This window comes from Bison bison, unplaced genomic scaffold (genome assembly GCF_000754665.1).
Source record: "Bison bison bison isolate TAMUID 2011002044 unplaced genomic scaffold, Bison_UMD1.0 scf7180017864110, whole genome shotgun sequence".
Taxonomy (NCBI): Eukaryota; Metazoa; Chordata; class Mammalia; order Artiodactyla; family Bovidae; genus Bison; species Bison bison.
The window spans coordinates 1606406-1629325 of NW_011494682.1; the positions used below are offsets into that span (position 1 = coordinate 1606406).

The 22920-nt window shown below is 38.4% G+C and overlaps 1 protein-coding gene across 3 annotated transcripts in view; it reads right to left on the reverse strand.

Moving 5' to 3' along the window:
• Positions 1-22920, reverse strand: part of SLC4A4 (solute carrier family 4 (sodium bicarbonate cotransporter), member 4) — a 364017-nt gene that overhangs the window by 48575 nt on the left and 292522 nt on the right. For all 3 annotated transcript variants that reach the window (XM_010839087.1, XM_010839088.1, XM_010839086.1), the window contains exons 15-16: positions 13517-13587; positions 3445-3636 (exon numbers count right to left, since the gene is read on the reverse strand). In XM_010839087.1, the coding sequence (XP_010837389.1) occupies positions 3445-3636; positions 13517-13587 (263 nt within the window). The remainder of the gene's footprint in view (positions 1-3444; positions 3637-13516; positions 13588-22920) is intronic.

The following is a 22920-nucleotide window of genomic DNA, read 5'->3' on the forward strand; positions in this document are numbered from 1 at the left end:
TGTGGATCATCCACAGACAGAGGCTGGCAGCAGCTGCAAAGGCAGACCTGGCATAAAAATGGAGATTATTAATAATGGACTCTGGGGAATCTGTACTTCCTTCTCACTGCTATAAGCACAAATTAAATGTAGAGACTTTTATTTTAGGAGATGGAATCAGAAAACTCTCTTTAAGATTATAGAATATTAGAGTTTAAAGGATATTAACTGCCATCTAGCTGGGCTCCCCTGTTACGGGTGTGGACTGAAGTCCACAGTAAGCTATCAAAGGGTGCCCTGTTAGTTACTTGCAGTGCTGGCCTTAGCATCCACAGCTTCTGGGTTCCTGCATATGTGCTCTTTCCATAAATTGCAGCATTGACCTCTACTTGACTGGGCTCCACTAGCCAACAAGAATTGAGGGCCTAGCCTGCATCCAATCTGGTGCTAACTGATGTGAGGAATAAAACAGAAGTGTAAGAGTTTCCTAGCAATTCTCAGTCTTGATCAATTAACAACTCATACAAACATTTAGGAAAAGAAGTACAGAAGGAGAGCGATGGCTGTGTGAATTAAAGGAGAATTGGACATTTTGTATGGCAAGGGCACTGCCAACTAGGATTAGCATTTGGCGATTTTAGAGGTTCCACATGAATTGTTGGTGAGAGTGAGGAAGTAGTAACAGTTAGGCTTGAGTACTAGCACAGTAATCACATTTAAGCATATAAGTTTTAACTATAGAATATAAAATACAAGTATGTGCTATGCTAAGTCAAGTCTGTTGTGTCCCATCTCTTTGCAACCTTATGGACTCTAGCCTGCCAGGATTCTCTGTCCTTGGGATTTTCCAGGCAAGGATACTGGAGTGGGTTGTCATGCTCTCCTTCAGGGGATCTTCCTGACCCAGGGATAGAACTCATGTCTCCTGCATTGGCAGGTGGGTTCTTTATCACTAACGCTACCTGCGAAGCCCAAAATACAAGTATATGAATCTATAAACATATTTGCTCCTACTTACAGAGATCATACTTCTAAATGACGGCTTAAATGAAAACATATTTTGGCAAATGAGAGGAAAAAAAGATGTTCTTATAATTTATGTATGTATGCATTATTAGTTAGCTATAACTGTGAAGTGAGGAGGGGAGGGAGATGATAGTGTGAAAGCCTACACATTTGAACACTTCTCCTTGGAAATCAAATATATGTCCTCCTACCTGTTTATTTTATAATTTGGTGTAAGCAGCTGTAAACAAAGTTGAGAACCTTCTCAACAGGAATTGTAACTAGAATGCCTTCATTATTTTATTTTCACATATTCAATATTTTCCCAACTTTTCTCAACAGCGTTTATCAATGTCTGAGAAGCTACCTGCTTGGGCTCTTATAAGGAGAAATTTCTTTAAGTTCAAAGAGCTATTATCGATTTTGGAATTTGCAGGGAAAAAAAGGTGATGTTTACATAAACAGTTAAAATGATCACTATTCATCTTAAGGTTGAAATTATTTTGCTAACTACGATTTACAAGTGCTTCACAAATTCTTTAATTTTCACACTATGGCAAATGGGAGAGACAAAAAGGGTGATGATTCCCAAAGTGTGAGCCAAAAAAAAAAAATGTGCCATAAATTAATAATTAAGGAAAAATCTCAATAGAGAAGAAGAAATCGTCTTCAAAGACCTTTACCCAGGAAACTGTTCTACACATAACATACCACTGAAAAGGTGGATCAAGTAAGCACATTTCCCAGTATGGGAACCGGTGTTACAAGCTCAAAGTCTCAGGGACAAGCACTTAACCTGAATGTGTGAAGCAGACAAGTCTTAGACAATAGAGAGCAGTAGTAGTGAGAACAATTAACTACCTGCAAAGGACAGTTTCCACCTATGCCCTCAAGTGTGTGTGTGTGTGTGTGTGTGTGTGTGTGTTTACAAACTATGGGCTAGACAAATAATGGACGAGGGTTGAATTCTGCCTACGGACCACCACTTCGTGATGCCCTTTCAAGGCAGACAAAGTTGAACACTTCTTGCTACACTTCACTTTGAGGAAATTTTTCATCCTTTGAGCCAGCTATTTCAGAACATTTCTAATGAAATCTGCAGACCACAGTAACCTGCTGTGGTCTGAATGCTGTCCTTCCAAAATCCATATGTTGGAATTCTAATCCACGAAGAAGATGATATTAGAAGGTGGTGCCTTCGGAAGAGCATAAGGATGGAGCCTTTGGGATGGCATTAGTGTTCCTATGAAGGACACCCCACAGAGCTCTCCAGCCCTTCTGCCACCTGAGGACACAGTGAAAAAGACACTGCCCAGGAACCAGGAAGAGAGCACTCACCCAACCATGCTGGCACCTGATCTTGGACTCCCCAGCCTCCCGAACCATAAAAAATAAATCTGTGTTGTTTACAAGTCCTCTAGTCTCTAATATTCTGTTATAGTCACCCAGACAGACTGAGACAATCATCAACTCTTGCTTTTACTTTCCATTTCATAAGAAATATCAAAGACAAAACATTTCCTAGCTGAAAATGAATATATTAATTTTCAGTCTCATTTCCCAGGAATAAAAAAGGAATTTTATCAACTACATATCCTGTCTTCCAAGTTCTCCTGGTCTTTCTACACAGAGCTCAGGAGGAGAGATTCATGAGATTCCAGTTGTAAAGAGCAGCTCACTGATAAAAATCAAGTATAATCAAGATTACTAAGAACTACTGACATCCTAAATAGTGAGAATTGAACTGTAAAGCAAAGGATTAGCTTCGTTCTGCAGTTAAGAAAACAAAATGCCATTAACTAAATGTTGGTCTTATCTTGTAGTCTCTCCAGGAACCACAGTTTTGACTTGAAGCTCACCCAAGCATATTAATGGGAGACAGGATGTCTGCACGAGACAAGCCAGCTCAATTATCTGTGTTTCTCTATCGTGGCATTCGTCACTATGGGAAGGGAAGGCCGGTTCAGATGACACCCATATCTTATACCAGTACTTGTGTAACAACACAGTTTACATTTATTCCCACAGCCCATAGCCCAACTACTAAATTACTCACAAGTACAGCTGATGAGCAGAGAATTCTACGTCAAAATTCCTAATTCATAAGGAAAGAGTTTTTGCTTAAGTACTTAAACACACCATGGATCTCAAAGATCCATGGATCTAAATGGTCTTGTGCATTTTTATATAGAATACACCTACTTTTTCCTTTCGGTACAGTCAGAATTCAGACAGGCAGAATTTAGGATAGAATTATGCGAGCAAAATCCTGAAAGGTTTTTCAAAGCTAGACTATAATTATGTCAAAAATACGTATGCACAGAGACTGGAAAGCAATTTTTAACACTCAAAATCATATTGGAAAGGTTGAATTACAGGTGCCTTTTTCATTTTGTAAAACTGTATTTTTATTGAAACAGTGGGAATTCAATAAAAATTATTTAAAGCTCAAGTACTCACCGTGGTTGGAAAGTAAGGACTGGTTTTGAATTTTTTCAAAGCCATAGAAGAAGTGTAAGTGCCCAAGAAGAGGATGAAAGACATGAGTGTAATATCAGGAACAAAACCACAGTTGTTGCCCACAAGCTTTCCTCCATATTTCAAACACTCCTTTGTCGTCAGAAATGCCCAGTCAAAGGTAGCATTATGGTACTGCAGAAGAAAAACATGAAACATTTTCTGGAGAACAGTGTGACATATCAAAAGCAGCTTTTGATCCTTGATGGACTATATGGGAATTTATACTAAAAACTTCTGTAGAACAGTCCAAGGATAAACCACTGAAGGGTGAAATCTGAGGAGGTGTTAATGGAATAACAGGTAAGGGGGGCCAGGAGGCTGACAGTTATTGAAAATACAGTGAGAATGATGCAATCCATTACCTGGTTTATACTACAACCCTACAATCACCCATCTGTTCAATAGACACAAACCACAAAGTCCTTTCCTGTGAACCTTCCTGAGAGTAAACCAAGACATAATAATCTCCTAAGTCTCCAAACGTGAGACTCTTTGAAACATATCTGATGTCCAAAAAAACTTGACTTCTTGTGCTTCAATCTGATGGCCCTAGATTCAATGCTCTAAAGTTTATATTTGGCTAACTAATTTACCCCACACTTTCACAATTGAGCTATTTCTTTTCAAAATAACTAGAGATTGGTGACTTGAGGAACTAAACTCTAAAAATGTTGGAGATCTCTGCTTTTCCAATTGTGTATCCTAATGAAACACAGCTTTTCTTTTTGACTCCAGGGTCAGCATCATGAGCATCCATTGCTGGAATGTGTTGTGATGGGCTGAGCAGTAGGATATGGGATCTCCTTCCCTGTGTTTCATGGCCTCAAGCTCACAAGGCCATTTTCAAGTTTTCTTCTGTCTCATGAATTGCGGTCACATTGCCAATGCTGCACTTCTCGATAGCAGTGTAATTCTGTTCCTATTCACTGTTTCCAAAATGCAGGAGAATCCTTTAGCTATGGTACTAGATAAGGCCAGGACACCCATTCTCCAGATGCTGAGTTTTAGCTGTTATAAGCTCACAGCTGTCTTCTTCTCTAGAAAACTGCCTTTCATGACATAAGAGCAGCCTCATTTGGAAGGTTATGCTCTCTTGCAGCCACTTACTGACCAACACTAATGGGGTGCTACTGTCCGAATATCTGGGCTCTCCTAAAATTCATATGCTGAAACCTTACCCCCATATGTGATGGTATTTGGAGGTAGAGCCTTTGGGAAGTGATTAGGTCAAGAGGGTGGTGCCTTCATGAATGGGATTTGTGCCCTTGCAAAACAGAGAGCTCCTTGTTCCTTCTGCCACGTGAAGACACAATGAGAAGACTATCTAGAACCAGGAAGCAGAGCTTCACCAGACATTGAATCTGCTGGTACTAGGAGTCAGACTTCCTCTTAGTTGCAAGGCTAATGTGTATGTCACGTGCTAACAGAAGAATAATTTGCAGACACCTCTCAAATAAATACAAAAAGATAAATTTTTCCTGTCCTTTGAAGGCAGGCATTCTACCTCACACCCAGTGCATCACCAATATCCTTTACTATTCATGCATTTTCTTGATATAAGTAATCTAGTAATAAAAGAAGATCACACACATAAAAGAAGAATCTCTGGCCAGAAAGAGTTCATATTTTTATAGCACTCAAAACGTAAAGTTCTTACATAAGTCAGGAAAAAAAATAAACTCTAGATTTTTCCCTGAAATATTAGTTTCAACTTGTAAACAGCTGACTTGCAAAATTACTCTTTTATTAAACTCTGTTTCTGAGAGGTGATTAATCAGTTTCATTTTGTTTTTCAGATTTCTGTAAATGGATATTTTTAAGCATACCTTTAAAGTTTAGAGGTCATAACAGGTAACAGATTTCTTTGGTTTCAAATAAACAAAAATTTACCATAATTTCAGCACTTTAATATCAGCAGAATCCTTCATTACAGCTGCAACTCCCCAAAGAGGTGACTGGCATTAAAACAATCTCAACAGGAAGCTTTATTGATTTTCTTAGAGAGATGAAAACTATACAGATGTGCAAGAAATGACAGACATGTTTCTTGCTTATGTCACCTTAAAATGCTAGTATCACATTTTTTGCATGCCTCAAATGATTCTTTGTGTTGTTGTACAGAAAATATAGCCTCCGACATCTTCTTCACTAAGGCTCCAGCATAAAATCTTTAGGTAGCATGTATAAACCTCGGTATCTACACCTTAACACACAGTTTCCTACTCCAATAGAACTTAAACTCTAGCTAATAACTGTATGCTCAGTTGCTCAGTTGCTCAGTTGTGTCCAACTCTTTGCGACCCGAGGGACTGCAGCCCACCAGGCTCCTCTGTCCATGGAATTTTCCAGGCCATAATACTGGAGGCTGCCATTTCCTTTGGACATGAAGATGTTTGTGGTGGAGAAAGAACCCAGTTATGGGTAAAAACAAGAATGGAGGAAGATGAAAGATTAAGATAGAGAGAGAGGAAGATTGACTAGGTTCTGGCCTCTCTGGACCACAGATGGGTAAACCCAGAAAAGACTAGAGTGTCTGCAGACCGAAGGGACTGTGTGTCAACAAAAAAATAAGAAAGAGTGGACCAAGACAGAGGCAGAATTCAGTTTAGGATATAGCAAGCACCAAAAGAAATCTTAGTTAACTGAATGAATGAAATCACTCACCAAGATCCTAACATTTGACATATTTAAGGAAGACTTCCCGGTAGCTCAAATGGTAAAGAATCTCCCTGCCATGCAGGAGACCAGGGTTCGATTCCTGGGTTGGGAAGTTCCTCTGGAGAAGGGAATGGCAATCCATTCCAGTATCCTTGCCTGGAGAATTCCACGGACAGAGAAGCCTGGTGGGCTACAGTCCGTGGGGTTGCAAAGAGTCGGACACGACTGAGCGACTAACACACACACCCACAAGGAAGATTATCTATGAATATAGCTATTCTTTCTATCTGGAGGACAAAGTTAAAGTCAAATAAACTTTCAATTTAGATTATCAGGTAAAGTATTTCCAGTTATATATGAATTTCAAGTAAACAATGAATAACATTTTTAGTATGTCCCATGTAATATGTGGGGCTTTCCAAGGTGGTGCTTGTGGTAAAGAATCTGCCTGCCAATGCAAGAGATGCAAGAGACAGGGGTTCTACCCTTGAGTCTGGAAGATACCCTGGAGTAGGAAACAGAAACCCACTCCAGCATTCTTGCCTGGAAAATTCCATGGACAGAGGAGCCTAGTGGGCTACAGTCCATGGGTTCAGAAAGAGCTGGACAAAACTGAGCACACACACACACAACTATACACACACATACACGCAATATGTAGGATATACACTAAAAAAAAATTTTTGTTCATTATTTCTCTGAAATACAAATGTAACTGGGACTCTATTTCTTCCTAACTCTGATGATGCAACTTCTCTTAGACATAGGCTATTTTGAGTAACAAAACAAAAAGTGGAAAATTTAGCCAAAAGAAAACAGAAAATGCACTGGGCCCCTATTACATGGATAACTATGATAAGCTTTAAGGGAGCAATAAATAAGAATAAAAACAACATTTTATTATTGGAGAAATAAAATATGTCCATGTATATATTAACTAATAATGCAAGGCAGTAAAAGAAAGTGTCTAAACAAATAGTACAGAGATTAGTAGATCAGAAGAGGAGCTAATTAATTTCATTGAGCACAGAGAAGACAAAAGTTAAACTGCACCTTGAAAAAATGCCCAATCTCTATGGAACTCTCATACTCAAAAGGCAGTAGGCAGAAGAGTGGCAAGGCAACAGAACCAGGAAGGAATGCAGAGAGAGTAACGAAAGCCCACGGAGAGGGGCATAAACGTGACAAACTTTGGGTGTATATTTCTTCTCTACTAGCAGAAACAGAGAGGTACAGCATTAGATAGACACCATGAGCAATGATGTGGATCTGGGGACATATGACGCTTCATTCACTTATCTAATAAGTCCTTTAGGCACCACTTATGAAATGTTCACCATGAGGAGGAACTCAGAGTGAATGGACCAGGTGGGCCAGAGCTGAGTGTCTGCGTAAATGGGCAGTGAGAGAAAAAATACAAAGGAAATGGGACTAAGTTGCTGAGGGTCTTAACTGAGCTCAATCTCATGAAAAGAGATTTCAAGCTGTTTTTTTCTGAATCTCATTTTCTAGAGAATGACCCTATTTGTATCGAGTGGATACATTCATAAACCTTAAAAGTAAAATGTATACTGAAGGATTACTTTTAAATTTTAAAATACCACAGCATCCTCCACAAAGACAAAAGTGGGGGATATACGAATGAGAACGGGCAAATGTTTGACAGTCACTGAAGCTAGGTGATGTGTATATATGCAGATTTATTGTACTATTCTATTTTAGGGCATGTTTGAAATTTTCCATAATATTTTAAAAAGTAGGAACATGTAATCTTTAAGGAGATTTAAGGACAGAATGGTTTGTGCACTTGACTTTCTTAATGAGATAAAATCACAAAAATGTTATGCACAGGAAGATTCATATGACATTCCATTTCCCATGAAAAGAATGTGAACTCCTAGAATCACCCTGAAGGTACATCAAATCAAAGCAGTTGTGCTTCCATGTCTGACTGCCAAGTGGAATTTATGAGACTGTAATAGGTCCTAGACCCATGATTAACAGCATCTCCATGTAGACATAATATGTGTCACTGGGCAATACAATAAGCAAAACTTCAGACATAAAAATGAAAGATTCTACTTTGCTCTCTTCAAGTATCAACTGGTAAAATATATGCCTTTAAACAGTATATTTGTGTAGTTATATACCTATGGGTAATGCTACAAATATAAGTCTCAAGCTTAAGTAGTTAATGCACTCATTCAGGATTTTTTCCCTGCAGTGGGTAAGCTAGATTTGCAGTGATCTGCAATCTTACTTTATGATATATGGGATGTATATGAGCTGCAACTGTAGCTACATATATTGTTGTGGAATATCAAAAGTAATTGGTTGTCCTACTTATGATTAAGATATAGAAAGTTGCAGGAGACTGTTAGTAGTCCCAACCTAACAACCAAAGCACAAGGATAAAAACTGGAGTGGGCAGCCATTCCCTCCTTCAGGGGATCTTCCTGACCCAGGGATCAAACCCGGGTCTCTTGCATTGCAGGTGGATCTTTTGTAATCTGAACCACCAAGGGAGTTCTCATAAGATCATAGTTTTAAAAATTCCACCAACAAGATAAGAATGTAAAAATCCTAAGTAAATTAAATGACAAAAAGCTACAAGATCTTCATAGGAGAGAAGAGGTCCCTGACTGCCTCATCCCTGGCAGAGTAGCAGGTGGACGATCATAGCAGGTGGAAGATCGTAGCAGGTGGAAGATCAAGGCACTGGAGGTCTGGAGAAATGAGCCACATTTTTCATGAATTTTTAATGATTCTGTAGTCTGGGTGACAAGTTAGAATTCTGTGAAGCCCTCCCTAGGCATCAACCAAGCCTGCATCCACCCACCAAACTTTCTAATTGTCTTTGCCAAATGCACAGAGAGTTCATATAAGGCTAGAGATTTGACATGGAGAAGGCAATGGCACCCCACTCCAGCACTCTTGCCTGGAAAATCCCATGGACGGAGGAGCCTGGTGGGTCGCAGTCCATGGGGTCGCTAAGAGTCGGACACGACTGAGCGACTTCACTTTCACTTTTCACTTTCATGCGTTGGAGAAGGAAATGGCAACCCACTCCAGTGTTCTTGCCTGGAGAATCCCAGGGACAGGGGAGCCTCGTGGGCTGCCGTCTACGGGGGTCACACAGAGTCGGACATGACTGAAGTGACTTAGCAGCAGCAGCAGCAGAGATTTGACAAGACAGCTGAGAGAAACACCACTTAGACACAGAAACTCCATCAAATGCAAGAAAGACACTTTCCTAAGACAGGAAGCAGGAAAGGACAGGCGAGAGAAATCCCTGTGAGGCTTTCAGGCACTTCTGAAAGGGCTAAGATAGCTGACCTCTGAAGGAGTGGAGTGAGCAGAGCAGTTGGGCAAAGATCTCCCAAGGCTCAAAAAGCTGGGGCCTAAAACAAGAAATAGGGCATTTCAGAGGACTTTCTGGGATGATGGAAATGTTCTCTATGTTTCTTCAGGTGGTAGTTACATGAGGTATAAAATTGTCAAAACTCATTGCAATGAGCACATTAAGAACTGTGCATCTTAACGTATGACTGAGTTTAATAAAAAATCAAATTATAAAAATAAATCTAACATGAAAAACAAATACCAACTGATCCATTCAATCATGTTTTCATAAGAGAAACTTCTGACATTAGATTCTGAAATCTGTTCTCTGCCTCTGAGAGCTGGTAATCTCGATTACCAGCCAATTTCAACACTTACTGTTCAGATAGAGTGTGGATAAATTGTGGCTGGTCTCAAAGACTTACAGAGACCTTTGCAAGAATTTCGTTTGCAGGTTAAAGGGATATTCCAAGTGAGAAATCCATGGGAAAGCTGATCAAAGAGAGAAAAATTTAAAGACACAATGACAGAAACACAGATGTAGAAAACAAATGTATGGACACTAAGGAAGAAAGCAGGGGATGAGGAGTGAGAGGAATTGGGAGACTGGAGTTAACATATATATACTATTGGTGCTATGTATAAAATAGGTGATGAAGGAGAACCTACTGTAGAGCACAGGGAACTCTACTTAATGCACTGTGGTGACCTAAATACGAAGGAAATCCAAAAGGGAGCAGAGATATGTACACATACAGCTGATTCATTTTGCTGTACAGTAGAAACCAACACACAACATTGTAAAGCAACTATACTCCAATAAAAATTAATTTAAACCAAGACACAATGATTCCAACAATAAAAGGAAATGTGGAAAACCTGGCTTTTTATTCTTGAAGGGTTGTTATTCCAATGTTCTCACCTCTGTCTAAATGCTCTCATGCCCTGTTTTTCCTGCTCTTTCCCCTGAAAACAGACCCACACCACTAGGAAGAAGAAAGCTTGTCTTCATGCTAATGAAGCTGAAGAACAAAGGCCTCCCTTGCTCTGACAGGATGTTCTTGGGGCCCTGTGAGAGGGAGTCTCACGGTGCCCAAGGGCTGCACGTCACTTTTACAGCATCTTCTTTCCTGACCTAATTATTGCTGAATGAAAAGAAGGAGATGAAGCCCTGTTGACTGTAGGTCCTAGGAAAGGTTCAGGCTAGCCAAGCTAGGGTGGCCAAACACACAGAGGACCCAGTAGGTGGTCAGAAGCAGCGGCTACCAATTTCTTCTCTCCACCAACCTGAGTGATGGTGGCAAATGGCCTAGCAGAACAATAAGAATACCTGAAAAGAATAAAAATAGCACCGGACATTGACCGAGAGACAAGTATACGTGCCAGCTACTTTGCTGGCTGCCTATTTATTAATCTGGCTCTTCTAGCGTCTCAGGGAAATACTCTTCTCATCATCATTTTACAGATAGGAAGCTGAGAAGCTTCCATAGCTTGTGATTTAAGTAGTGGAGTCCTGCATTTGCAACCAGGCAGTCTGGCATGAGAACTCGGTATCTGTAAGTCCTTCTACATGATATGCTGTTCTGCTTTCCTAAAGAATGGAAATAGGCAGATTTTGGAGTTAGAAAGCCTGAGTTCAAATTCTGATTTTACTGTCTACTGGTCATATGGCCTTTGAAAAGTTAAGTAAGCTTTATAAGCCTCTGATTCATCTATGAAATACAGGTGACACCATAACTCATAAAGGTATTGTGAGGAGTATAGACAATTAATGTAAATAGCCTGGCCCCTAGTAGGTGCTATAATTGATGATAATAAGTCATACTACCTTTCTAACATTCATTTCTGGGTCATGTATATATATGTGTGTGTGTGTGTGTTTATGCAAAGTATACATAAAGGGATTGATACAGATAGAAAAGGAGAAATGAAGACTAGAAAAAAGTTGTCCTTTATAATTACATACACACACACATTACATATTTTGCCCTAAATTCTTCTCTAGAGAAGCTGGACATAGAAACTGAACATTAATTAAGGTACATAATTGATACACACACGAGGGGACTATTGCCCTGGAGTACAGAGCATTCGTAGGGATGAAGAGAGTAAACAATAGTAAACATTCCAATTTGAAAACACTGAAGCATCATGGTGCACTAGCAATACCATAGGTTATGGAACCACCCAAATTTCAGTTCAATCTTTGTTCTACTAACTTATGGCTACATGACCTAAACCAAGAAAAGGTTATTTACCTTCTGGGGCTTCAGTCACTCTCATTTATAAAATGGAGATAATTATGCCTGGTAGGTTATGTAAATGATCACAATACACATTAAGGTTTACAATAATGATAATATGTATAAAACACCTGGTCTCTTGTAGATGCTTTATAAATGGTAGCTAAATTATTATCATTAGTGTGAGTGTACTTCACAGTCATATGAGAAGTCAACCTCAACTTCCATTTGTTTTCCATAAATCTTATAGTGACATCTTAGTATAATTACATGTCAATTGCTAGAGTCTCTCCAGGACTTGCCCAAAGACAGGACTTAAAAATTTATTAGTTCAGGGCTTCCCTGGTGGCTCAGATGGTAAAGAACCAGCTGGTAATTCAAAAGATCCAGGTTCAATCCCTGGGTTGGGACAATTCCCTAGAGAAGGAAATGGCAACCCACTCCAGTATTCTTGCCTGGAGAATTGCATGGACAGAGGAGCCTGGCGAGCTACAGTCTGTGGGGTTACAAAAAGTCAAACATGACTGAGGGACTAACATTTTCACTTTAAAGCTTTACTTGATTAGTTACAACAAGAATTAAGTTAGGAAACAATCTCTTTTGAAGTCATTGGAAGTAAATGTTTTATTAATTTTTATTCCAAATTAACCATCTTAATTAGTTACATATATATTTTAATTAGGTTTTAAGTAAGTTTCTTAAAAGTCTAGAAGGAAGTATTTTTCTCTGTTTTAAGTTATATCCTTTTAGGCACCAGGTCAGCTGGCTCAAAGATTGAAAACTGAATTTTTTTCTCTATGTGGCCCTTAAGACATATACGTATCTCTTACACACACACACAGACACACACACTTGTGCACGCACGTGTGCTCTCAAACATGGATGAAACAAAGAGGCAAAGTTTGGAGAAAGGCAGAGAAAACAGTAAGAAAAGAAGTCAAGAGAGCCATTGAATGTGAAAACGAGAGAAACAAGGTCAAGTGAGAGATATTCAGGAAAGATACAAAGCGTCATCTTTGAAAGGGATGTTGTGGGCACTGATTATATAATATCTTCAGAAGTGTTCTGGTCTCCTGAGAGATGGGCACTCTATCAGGACAAAGTATTATGGTTTCTGCCTTTATAACTGAAAGACTGAAATTCCTTGGTAAGATTCCATGTCCAGTGCAGAAGGAACACAATTGCAAGCACTTGCCCCTTTTTCTCCAACACAAAAGTCTTCTTCCAGTGTGTGACCTTCCATGCAAAACAGCTCATTTTTAAAGCTTAGTTCCAGTCTCTTAAACAGCCTTGGTTACAAGCCATGGGAAAGGATATCATGTGACAGAGGCACAGTCCTTTCTAAGTGACACAGGAAACATCCTGCTACAATCACCCTCAGTGAAGAGAACACAGCACCATCTGGTCATCAGAAGAGTTTGTAATCGTACTAGAAACAAAGAGAGGATTCCATGCTCCCACTTCGCAACGTACCTCACTTTCCCTTGTGAAAATATTTAAAGCTGATAATTAATGGATATAGCAGTCAAATTCCTGAGAAGGTTTGAAAATTGTGTTATAGGAATAAATACTGAAGTTTGAAAGAAAAAAGGAAAAGAAAAAAAAACAGTTGATCAGAGCGCAGAAAGTGTTTTTTCTTTCCCTACAATATCACTGACTATTAAATATGTATTCAGACTAGGATCGCTGAATGGTAGGAAACATCATATCATGAATATTATAATTAGAATATATAATATGCAAATGATTTAAAATATTAAGTCACTTACCATGTCAGAAGAAGAAATGGTTGGCAAATCTTCAGGAGCTAATGTGGTATCATTAGACACTGAGATATTAACTGTAAGAAAAATACCATTTTTTACTATAAAAATAAGATTAAAGTGACCCATATTCATAATTAGTAATTTTAAAAAAGCAGGAAATGGCATTTAAAAATGTCTTCAACAAAAACATAAAGGCACAATAAATTTTTCTTTATTATAACTGTATTTACCTTTCACCTAGATTAAATAACCAAAAATTTGGATACATCTTTTATGTTCTAATTTGAGAAGAAAGAATGACAAATATTTAAGGAGATGGTATTGTAATTTGTTTAAGGTTTCAAAAGAAAAAGAAATCTCCTCTATTACAAAAACGCATTCAACATATTTTACCTAGTGGAAAAAAATGACTGTTAATAAGTGAGGAAATTGGTTGATTATGGCTTCACATACAGTTAAATCTTATAAATTGAAGCTTTACTAATTAAGAATCATCTGATTCTGGAACTGTGGAATTCATAGGAGGCAGTATATCTCTACAAAATGTGTGCAAACAAAAAAATACTAAATAGTGAATTATATATAATTTATTATAATGGGCATGTACATTTAATCTAATTTTAAATTATCTTTATATAGTTTGACATCATTTGTTGAATTAATAAGATGTCACTTGCATAACAATTTCTTGGGCTCCAAAATCACTGCAGATGGTGACTGCTGCTATGACATTAAAAGACACTTGCTTCTTGGAAGAAAAGCAATGACAAACCTAGACAGCATATTAGAAAGCAGAAACATTACTTTGCTGACAAAGGTCTGTCTGGTTAAAGCTACGGTTTTTCCAGTAGTCATGTATGGATGTGAGAGTTGGACCATAAAGAAAGCTGAGCACCAAAGAACTGATGTTTTTGAACTGTGGTGTTGGAAAAGGCTCCTGAGGGTCTCTCAGACTGCAAGGAGATCAAACCAGTCAATTCTAAAGGAAATCAACCCTAAATATTCATTGGAAGGACTGGTGCTGAAGCTGAAGCTCCAGTAGTTCAGCCACCTAATGCAAAGAACTGACTCATTGGAAAAGACCCTGTTGATGGGCAAGATTGAAGGCAGGAGGAGAAGGCAACAACAGAGGATGAGATGGTTATATGGCATTACTGACTCATTGGACATGAGTTTGAGCAAGCTCTGGGAGTTGGTAATGGACAGGGAAAGCTGGTATGCTGTAGTCCATGGGGTTACAAAGAGTTGGACATGACTGAGTGACTGAACTGAACTGTAGAACCTAAATTATTTATTAAACCAACACTCCTCTTTGAAATATTTCATTGTTTTCTTTCCATTTATGAGTCCAAAATCAAAACACAGCATGTCAAAAGTATTCTATAAGATTTTTCTTTATCAGATAAGCCATTTTCCTACTACATGGAGCTTTATATATTAAAAAAATATGGAAATATGAAAAAGCACATCAAGTTTTTGTTTTTGAGGATCACAAAGCTCATTCAATATCTAAACTGCTAATTACTGTTTGGTCCCAGATCATTCCCACCCCCAACCCAGGCCCCAACATCTGTAACTTGTCCTCTTAGTTTGGCATGTTTTAGGTCTCACTTATATAAACTTTTTAGAGGAAACAAACAGGTTTATTTGACTGCTGAAAGTTAGAACATAAGAGCCCTGAAGGAAGTATGCACTGTTTTTTCCCAGAATCTGCCCAGGCTGGCACTTAACTAACAGGAGCTCAAAAATATTTATTGATTATTCAACCTTAAAAAAACCAAATCCTGCCACTTTCAAAAACATGGATGAACCTGTAGGACATTATGTATGCTAAGTAGCATAAGTCAGACATGGAAAGATAAAACTGCATGATATCATTTATATGTGGAATCTTAAAAACAAAAAAAGAAGTCAAACCCATAGAAATAGAATAGAATGGTGTTTACTAGGACTTGGGGGTGAGAGAAATAGGGTGAGTTGGTAAAAGGGTACAAATATCCAGTGGTAAGAGAACTAAGGTCTGAGGATCTAATTATAAGATGATGACTACAGTTGATAATACTATACTATATAACTGAAATTTCCAAAGAGAGTGTAACTTAAGTGTTCTCACCAAATACATATAAATATGTGAAGTAATAGATATGTTAATTAACTTAATGGAAATCCCTTCACAATGTATGTGCATAATGAGATTACGAGTTGTACACTTTAAGTGTGTATATTTTATTTATATATAATTTTGTCAGTTATACTTCAATAAGGGCTTCCTTGGTGGCGCTTGTGGTAAAGAATCTGCCCACCAATGAAGGAGACGCAAGAGACACAGGTTCGATCCCTGGGTTGGGAAGATCCCCTACAGTAAGAAATGGCAACCCACTCCACTATTCTTGCCTGAAAAATGTCATGGACAGAGGCGCCTGGTGGGCTACAGTCCATAGGATCACAAAAGAGTCAGACACGACTGAACACACACACACACATACTTCAATAAAACTGAAAAAATATTTGTTTACTAACAATAAAAGAAGCTAGGAATGGGGTCACATAGTGACTACAAATGAATGACAGCAGATAAAGGCAAAAGAATTGAAATATGGAAAACAAATAAAAGGGAATAAAATACTTAGCTTCAGTCCTAGTTTTTCTCACTCCACTCTGATCTTTGAAGGCTTTGGAATTGTTAAACTTTTAACTTCATTCTAGCTGCTGCCAGGCAGGGCTTCCCTACTTCATCACCTGCAGACTCAGCTTTCTCATTCTTAGCATTTCATTACAGGTCACAGAAAGACTCAAAATAGGATAGAGGATGCTTGGCCCAAAGAATGAAGATGTTAGCAAATTATTATTATTAAAGCCTAGAAGTCTATTACTATTATGTTCTAAAAAGCTTCAAGCACACTTTCTTACATTATTCCATTTGTTTATTTTTTAAAACATAGAAGACACATGCGGCAGGTATACTTTTACACCTGTTTTACATTGCATGGGACTCTGAGGCAAGATATGCCAGGTTTCTTGCCCAGGATTACAGAGTCAACCAGAAGGAGAGCTGGTGCCAAAACCTTGCTCACCCTTTTTTGCCCCCACCTCGCATTTCTATTTATCAGAATCAAAATGATTTATGTTGGCCACTGGATTCAAGGCGGGGAATTACAATTCACCCACGTTAGATGGCTCTCTCTACCGTAAACTGAAATGTCTGACCTGTCTGAGCATTTGAAGAAAAACAGCATCTGTGACCTCGAAGGCACTATTTAGCTGGTATCTGTGAATCTGTCCTTTGTGAGTTAGATTCACAGATAGTGAATTAATGCAATTTTGTGAGCTTCCTGTCATAAGAGAGTGAAGGTTGTTTTGTAACATACTTTCTCCCTAAACTCAAGGAGTGAGGAGGGAGGAGGAGGATATTCGAAGCTCCTTTTTTTGCGTGAAATAAATGACAGATAATAAAGGCCATTGAGTTCCAATCTGAACTTTTAGTAACTGCTCTCCGGTTCTTGATATATGTCAATTTGATCATCTAAATAACTTTTGTATTTTTGGTTTTCCTCCGAGACAAGCTATGCACACTGGCTCCCCAAATCTCAAAAGATCAGTATCAAAATGATAATAAGAATAATATACTTTTCCTACTTATTACAATAAGTAGTTGCTTCAAAAGAAAGACTTCAAAATAAATATATAAGTAAGCACTTCTATAAATACATATTGGCAAAATATGGTTGAGCCCATAAATAAGATTAAAAGTAAATTTCTATAAGCTCACAGGCGAGAAAATGATCAATTCCAGTTGGGAACTTGGTCTACAAGAGCCCTTGATCACCACTTGGATCCAGACACATAAAATGCAAATATTTTGGCAACCAACTGCAGAATGATCTGTGCATACAGTATCCGTAATATCCTTAATTAGGATTCTGGAAAGGTGAAATGGAAAAGCCAAAACACTGTATTCTGTGTCTTCACTATTTGCTCAGCACCACGGCTTATGAAGCAAGAACACTTTGCCCTAGGAACCTGGCTAATTTAGAACGAGCCAGTTATCACTGGGACAGTCTGTGTCCCATACTTGGTTTCAGGTAATTTACACAGGTTGGTCATTTTACGTTCCTTGGACTTTCACATCTTGATCCTCTTTTCTGTGTATCAAATGCTAACTGATCCTCTGGAATGGAGAAAGGAACACAGACAGTAATAGACATTTAAAAATGTGTCTGTCACACGGATGACCAGCAGGTACATGAAAAGACGCTCGACATAGCTAATTATTAGAGAAAGGCAAATCAAAACTACAATGAGGTACCACCTCATACTGGTCAGAATGGCTGTTATTAAAAAATACTGGAGTGGGTTGACATTTCCTACTCCAGGGGATCTTCCCAACCCAGGGATCAAACCTGCCTCTCTGGCATCTCTTGCATTGGCAGGAGGATTCTTTACCATTAGTGCTACCTGGGAAGTCACTCAAAAGTCTACAAATAATAAAGGCTGGAGAGGAAAACCTTCCTACATTGTTGGTGGGAATGTAAATTGGCACAGACACTATGGAAAACAATTTGGAGGTTCCTCAAATAACTAAAAATAGAGTTGGCATATGACTGTAGTCCCATTCCTGCGTCCATATCCAGTGAAAGTTGCTCAGTCGTGTCCGACTCCTTGCAACACCATAGTCTTTACAGTCCATGGAATTCTCGAGGCCAGAATACTGGAATGGGTAGCCTTTCCCTTCTCCAGGGGATCTTCCCAACCCAGGGATTGATTGAACCCTGGTCTCCCTCATTTAAAGGGATCCTTTACCAACTAAGCTACCAGGGAAGCTGCGCTAACATATCCAAACAAAACTATAATTGAAAAAGATACATGTACCACAATGTTGACTGCAGCATTATCTATAAGACATGGAAAAACCTAAATGTCCACTGATAGATGAAGAAAGTAGATGTGGTACAATGGAATACTACTCAGCCATAAAAAGAATAAAATAATACCATTTGCTGCAATATGAATGAACCTAGAGATTATCACCCTAAGTGAAGGAAATCAGGAAGAAGAAAGCAAATACCATATGATACCACTTATATGTGGAGTCTAAAATATGACACAAATGAAATTACTTATAAAACAGAAACAAACACAGAATTAGAGAACACACTTGTGATTACCAAGTGGGAGGGAGAGTGAAGGAGGGAAGGACTGGGAGTTTGGGGATAGTAGATATAAACTATTACATAGAGAATAGATAAGCAACAAGCTCCTCCTGCAAAGCAGAGGGAACTGTATTCAGTATTCTGTGATAAACCAAAATGGAATATGCAAAAGAATGTGTGTGTGTGTGTATACACACATATATATAACTGAATCACTTTGCTGTACAGTAGAAATTACCACACTATAAATCAACTATATATCAATAAAATGTGTTGCATTTGAAAGGCACTTAGTAAATGTTAGTCAAACCTGAATTTGTATCTTCAACCTAGCTTCTTAGGGGGGAACCGATTAACTTGCTCTGAGTAAGAAAAAATTTAACAATATTCTCCATGATAATGAAACTTTAATGCTATATTCCATTCTATTTAAGCAACATCTTAAGGCAACAGAGTAACTGGAAAATAAGTACAGAATAAAATTGAATAAATTTCTTGCCTGCATGGTCATGTCAGATTTATTTAAGGGTTCTTAAAAACTTGAGCACATGAGTGCCTCTTGATAACTCACATATTTATGGCTTAAGTGTCCAGATCAATAAAAGGGCAAATACAGATTTTCAAGGATGACAAAGTGAAGGAGGAAAACTTTGGGAGGAGTAACTTTTGGGAAATTTTGTGTCATTATCCCAGCCTGAAGTCTTAAAATTAACAGAAAATTTTTATTCACTATTTCTTGTTATTATCCTTTGTTTTCCTGTGTTAACCGAGCCTCATGCTTGAGATTTTCAAGGTCAATGGACAAGTTTAAGTTATGACGCTCTTTATTCCATGAACACTATTCACATACTTATGATGTTGCCCTGGAGCTAAGCTACTATCTGGTATTAAGCTGGATATATTTAGCCACTACTTTCACAAAAACTTCTCTCCCATCCCCACCCATCTTTACATCTGCAATATACGTAAGACACTATTCTGGGATACATTTTCCTAGTCTGGATTTTACACAAACCCAAAGCCAGAGAATTATCCAGGTCTGGTGATTATCCAAATTCATTGCTTCTCCTTTTCTGATTCTTGCAAGTGTTATACAGATGCTACTGAAATATAAGTTAGGTCAGTTAAAGGAAATTAAAATGATGGGTCTTTCAAATGTCCATGGTTATCTCAAAAGACCATGTTACCTTGAAAAACAAAATGTCAGCTGTGCTGGTAAAGTAGCATGGCAAACGCAAACCTAAGCAAGACTATACCAGAAGGCTCTGCCCTTCCTCTTCAACCCTCAGACTACAATTTCAATCTACTTTATCTAAAGAGGAAATAACATATAATAAAAGTCAAACTGCATAGAACATGATGCAGGTCATGGAAGATGAATTAGGATTACCTTTTATGTCCTCATTTTCTTTTAATGGGCTAACTGTGAAGCAATTACATGCATGTGCACATGCTCAGCTACGTCAGACTCTTTGCCACCCCAAGGACTATCTCCCTCCAGGCTCCTCTGTCCACGAGATTCTCCAGGCAGGAATACTGGAGTGGGCTGCCATTTCCTCCCCCAGGGGATCTTTCTGAATCGGGGATCAAACCCGCATCTCCTGTGTCTCCTGCATTTCCCTCACTGACTGTAATATGGGATCACAGGAGACAATGAGCCGGCAGTTCTTTTTTAACGGTTATGACACATAGGTGCATAGCATTTGCTAAGATAATAGAAAAATTATACACACAAAAAATAGTAAAAAAAATTCCACTGTAGAAAGAACTGTTTTAGAGCATTTGGAAACCTCCTCAAGCTGTAAATAAAACCAAAGTGTAGCAATGGAAGCCATGCTTACTACCATCACTTGGTCTGACAGTTTCATGCCAGAGAAAAGACCACATTTTACTTAGAAATACTAGACAGTAATGCACTGGGTGCCTGCGAGAGGTTTTATTCCTCTTCATCATTCATCCATTATTAAGCATGTTCTCCCTAGAACAGTCAACAGTGAATCAATAAAATATATCCCTTCTGTTAAGAGTAAAGTATCGTGTCTGTCCCCTTGAGGCTATTTTTCTTGCCTATCTAATTTGCTTGTCATATTTAACAAGCCTTTTTTTCTCTCCAGATACAAAACCAACACCTGCTCAGAAAATTGATTTTGACCCTTTCCAAAACATTAACCATGCCCTTAGGTGTATAGTCAGTGCCACCCTTGACACATTAGGTAAATGAACACAGGTAATACAGTAGAAATGTATTTCTAAGGTCTAGGTCAAATGTATGTCTGACCTTATTCATTCTAAAGATAATTAACACTATCTTAAAAGTAAATTTTATAAAAAGCAATGCGCACGTGAGGGGGCATGTGTTCTACTTCATTGCAAGTAGCACAATTCTTAAGCAATGAACTAGAGACTTAGTGAATTTTTGTTGATGGCAGAAGGGGAAGGGAAAAAAAGGCAGAAGAAAGAAGAAAAGGAGTGGGGAAAAAAGGGAGTCAAATCTACTTCCTGGTCCCTATTTAAAGAATTCTAGCATTTATATTTTTGAATAGATAGTTTCTTCTTAAAGGAACTAAACATCTCATCTCTGGGGCTTGAAAGCCTTTTCCTACATGACTATGTATAGTGTACAACACTTTTAGATCATTTACTATTATTCCTCTTGAGATTCAGAGGAATAATAGTAAATGATCTAACTATGATGCAATGAACTTCTTGACATTTTTTCTAACAATTTTGCTGCAATGTTTCATATTTATCTACAACAGTTCCTTGGTTTTTGTTTGTTGGTAAGCTTCCAGTGGAAGCCTAGTCAGAGTCTTTTTCTAGGAAATTTCAGGGGAAGTTAAATGCTTGCATCCCTTTAAAAGAATGCAACTAAAAGATTTAACTGCTGGGGCATCTTTTGTGGGATAATGGGAATGAGAAAAAGAACAAAATTTTACTCAGTGTCTATTATGAGCCAAATAATTTTACATATACTATTTCATTTACTCCTTATAGTCTCTAAGAGTAGGTACAATTACTAACCCAGCTCACAGGTTATCGAACAGATTAGGAAATTAGCTTGGTCCAAGATCACACTGCTAACTAGAGCTAAAATTCAAACTCAGTTTTCTTTACTCCAACACACTTCTGGTTTACACTTTATCACACTAACAATTTTCTAAATTGGGATTTTGGTGACAAATAAAATACCATGAGCTGTCTTTCAACTGGGTATGTTTCAGTTTTCACTTTGGCTTTAAAAAAAAAATTTATTGAAGTAATAGCTGCTTTGCACTTCCCAAGTGGCGCTAGTGGCTAAGAACCCACTTGCTGGTTTAGGAGACATGAGATGTGGGTTTGATCCCTGGGTCAAGAAGATCCCCTGGAGGAGGGTACGGCGGTCGCCCACTCCAGGTTTCTTGCCTGAAGAATCCCATGGAGAGTGGAGTCTGGCGGGCTACAGTCCATGGGGTTCCAAAGAGTCAGACGTGCCTGAAGCAACTTGGCAGCAGTAGCACAGTTGCTTTACAATGTGCTGCTGGTTTCTATTGTACAGCACACTGAAACAACTATACATATACTGTAGCCCCTCGGTTTTGGATTTCCTTCCCATTTAGGTCACCACAGAGCACCGAGCAGAGTTCCCTGAGCTACAGGTTAGGGAACTAACTTATAGGTCCTCATTAGTTATCTATTTTATACATAGTATCAATCATGCATATGTGTCAATCCTAATCACCCAATTCATCCCACTTTTGGTTTTCTGAACCATCTTCTTCCTTATACACCTCTGCGATGTAACCATCAAGGCATAGTGGGAAATAGAACACCTATTACCTCTACATTAAATTAATAACTATCATATTTCTAAGAAAAGTGAATGTAAGCACAAAAACGATGTGCTAAAACCCTGATGTGTCCCACGGCTAACTTCCCTTTTAGCAACTGAAGACTGAGGTTCCCTAGTCTTTCAATATGTGAGAAGCTGAGTATATGACTTGGGTTTACTGAGCAGCAGAGGGGTGCAGGAAGAAGGGAGGAAAAGGTGCCTTAAGAAATGGAAACTCAGGAAGTGATAAAGTTTTATGGAAGCAAGTGAGAACAAGAAAGATCAGGTAGGGAGGAGAAAGAGCTGTCTTCACAAAGCACCAGAAAAAAAAAAATCCACAATGTTATTGTGGCCATGAAAATAGTGTTCTTAGTGATTAAATGACCCCGATTTCCTTTCCTGTAAAATCATTTCTCAGTTTGCAGGATCACGACTCCATCTGCGCAGTT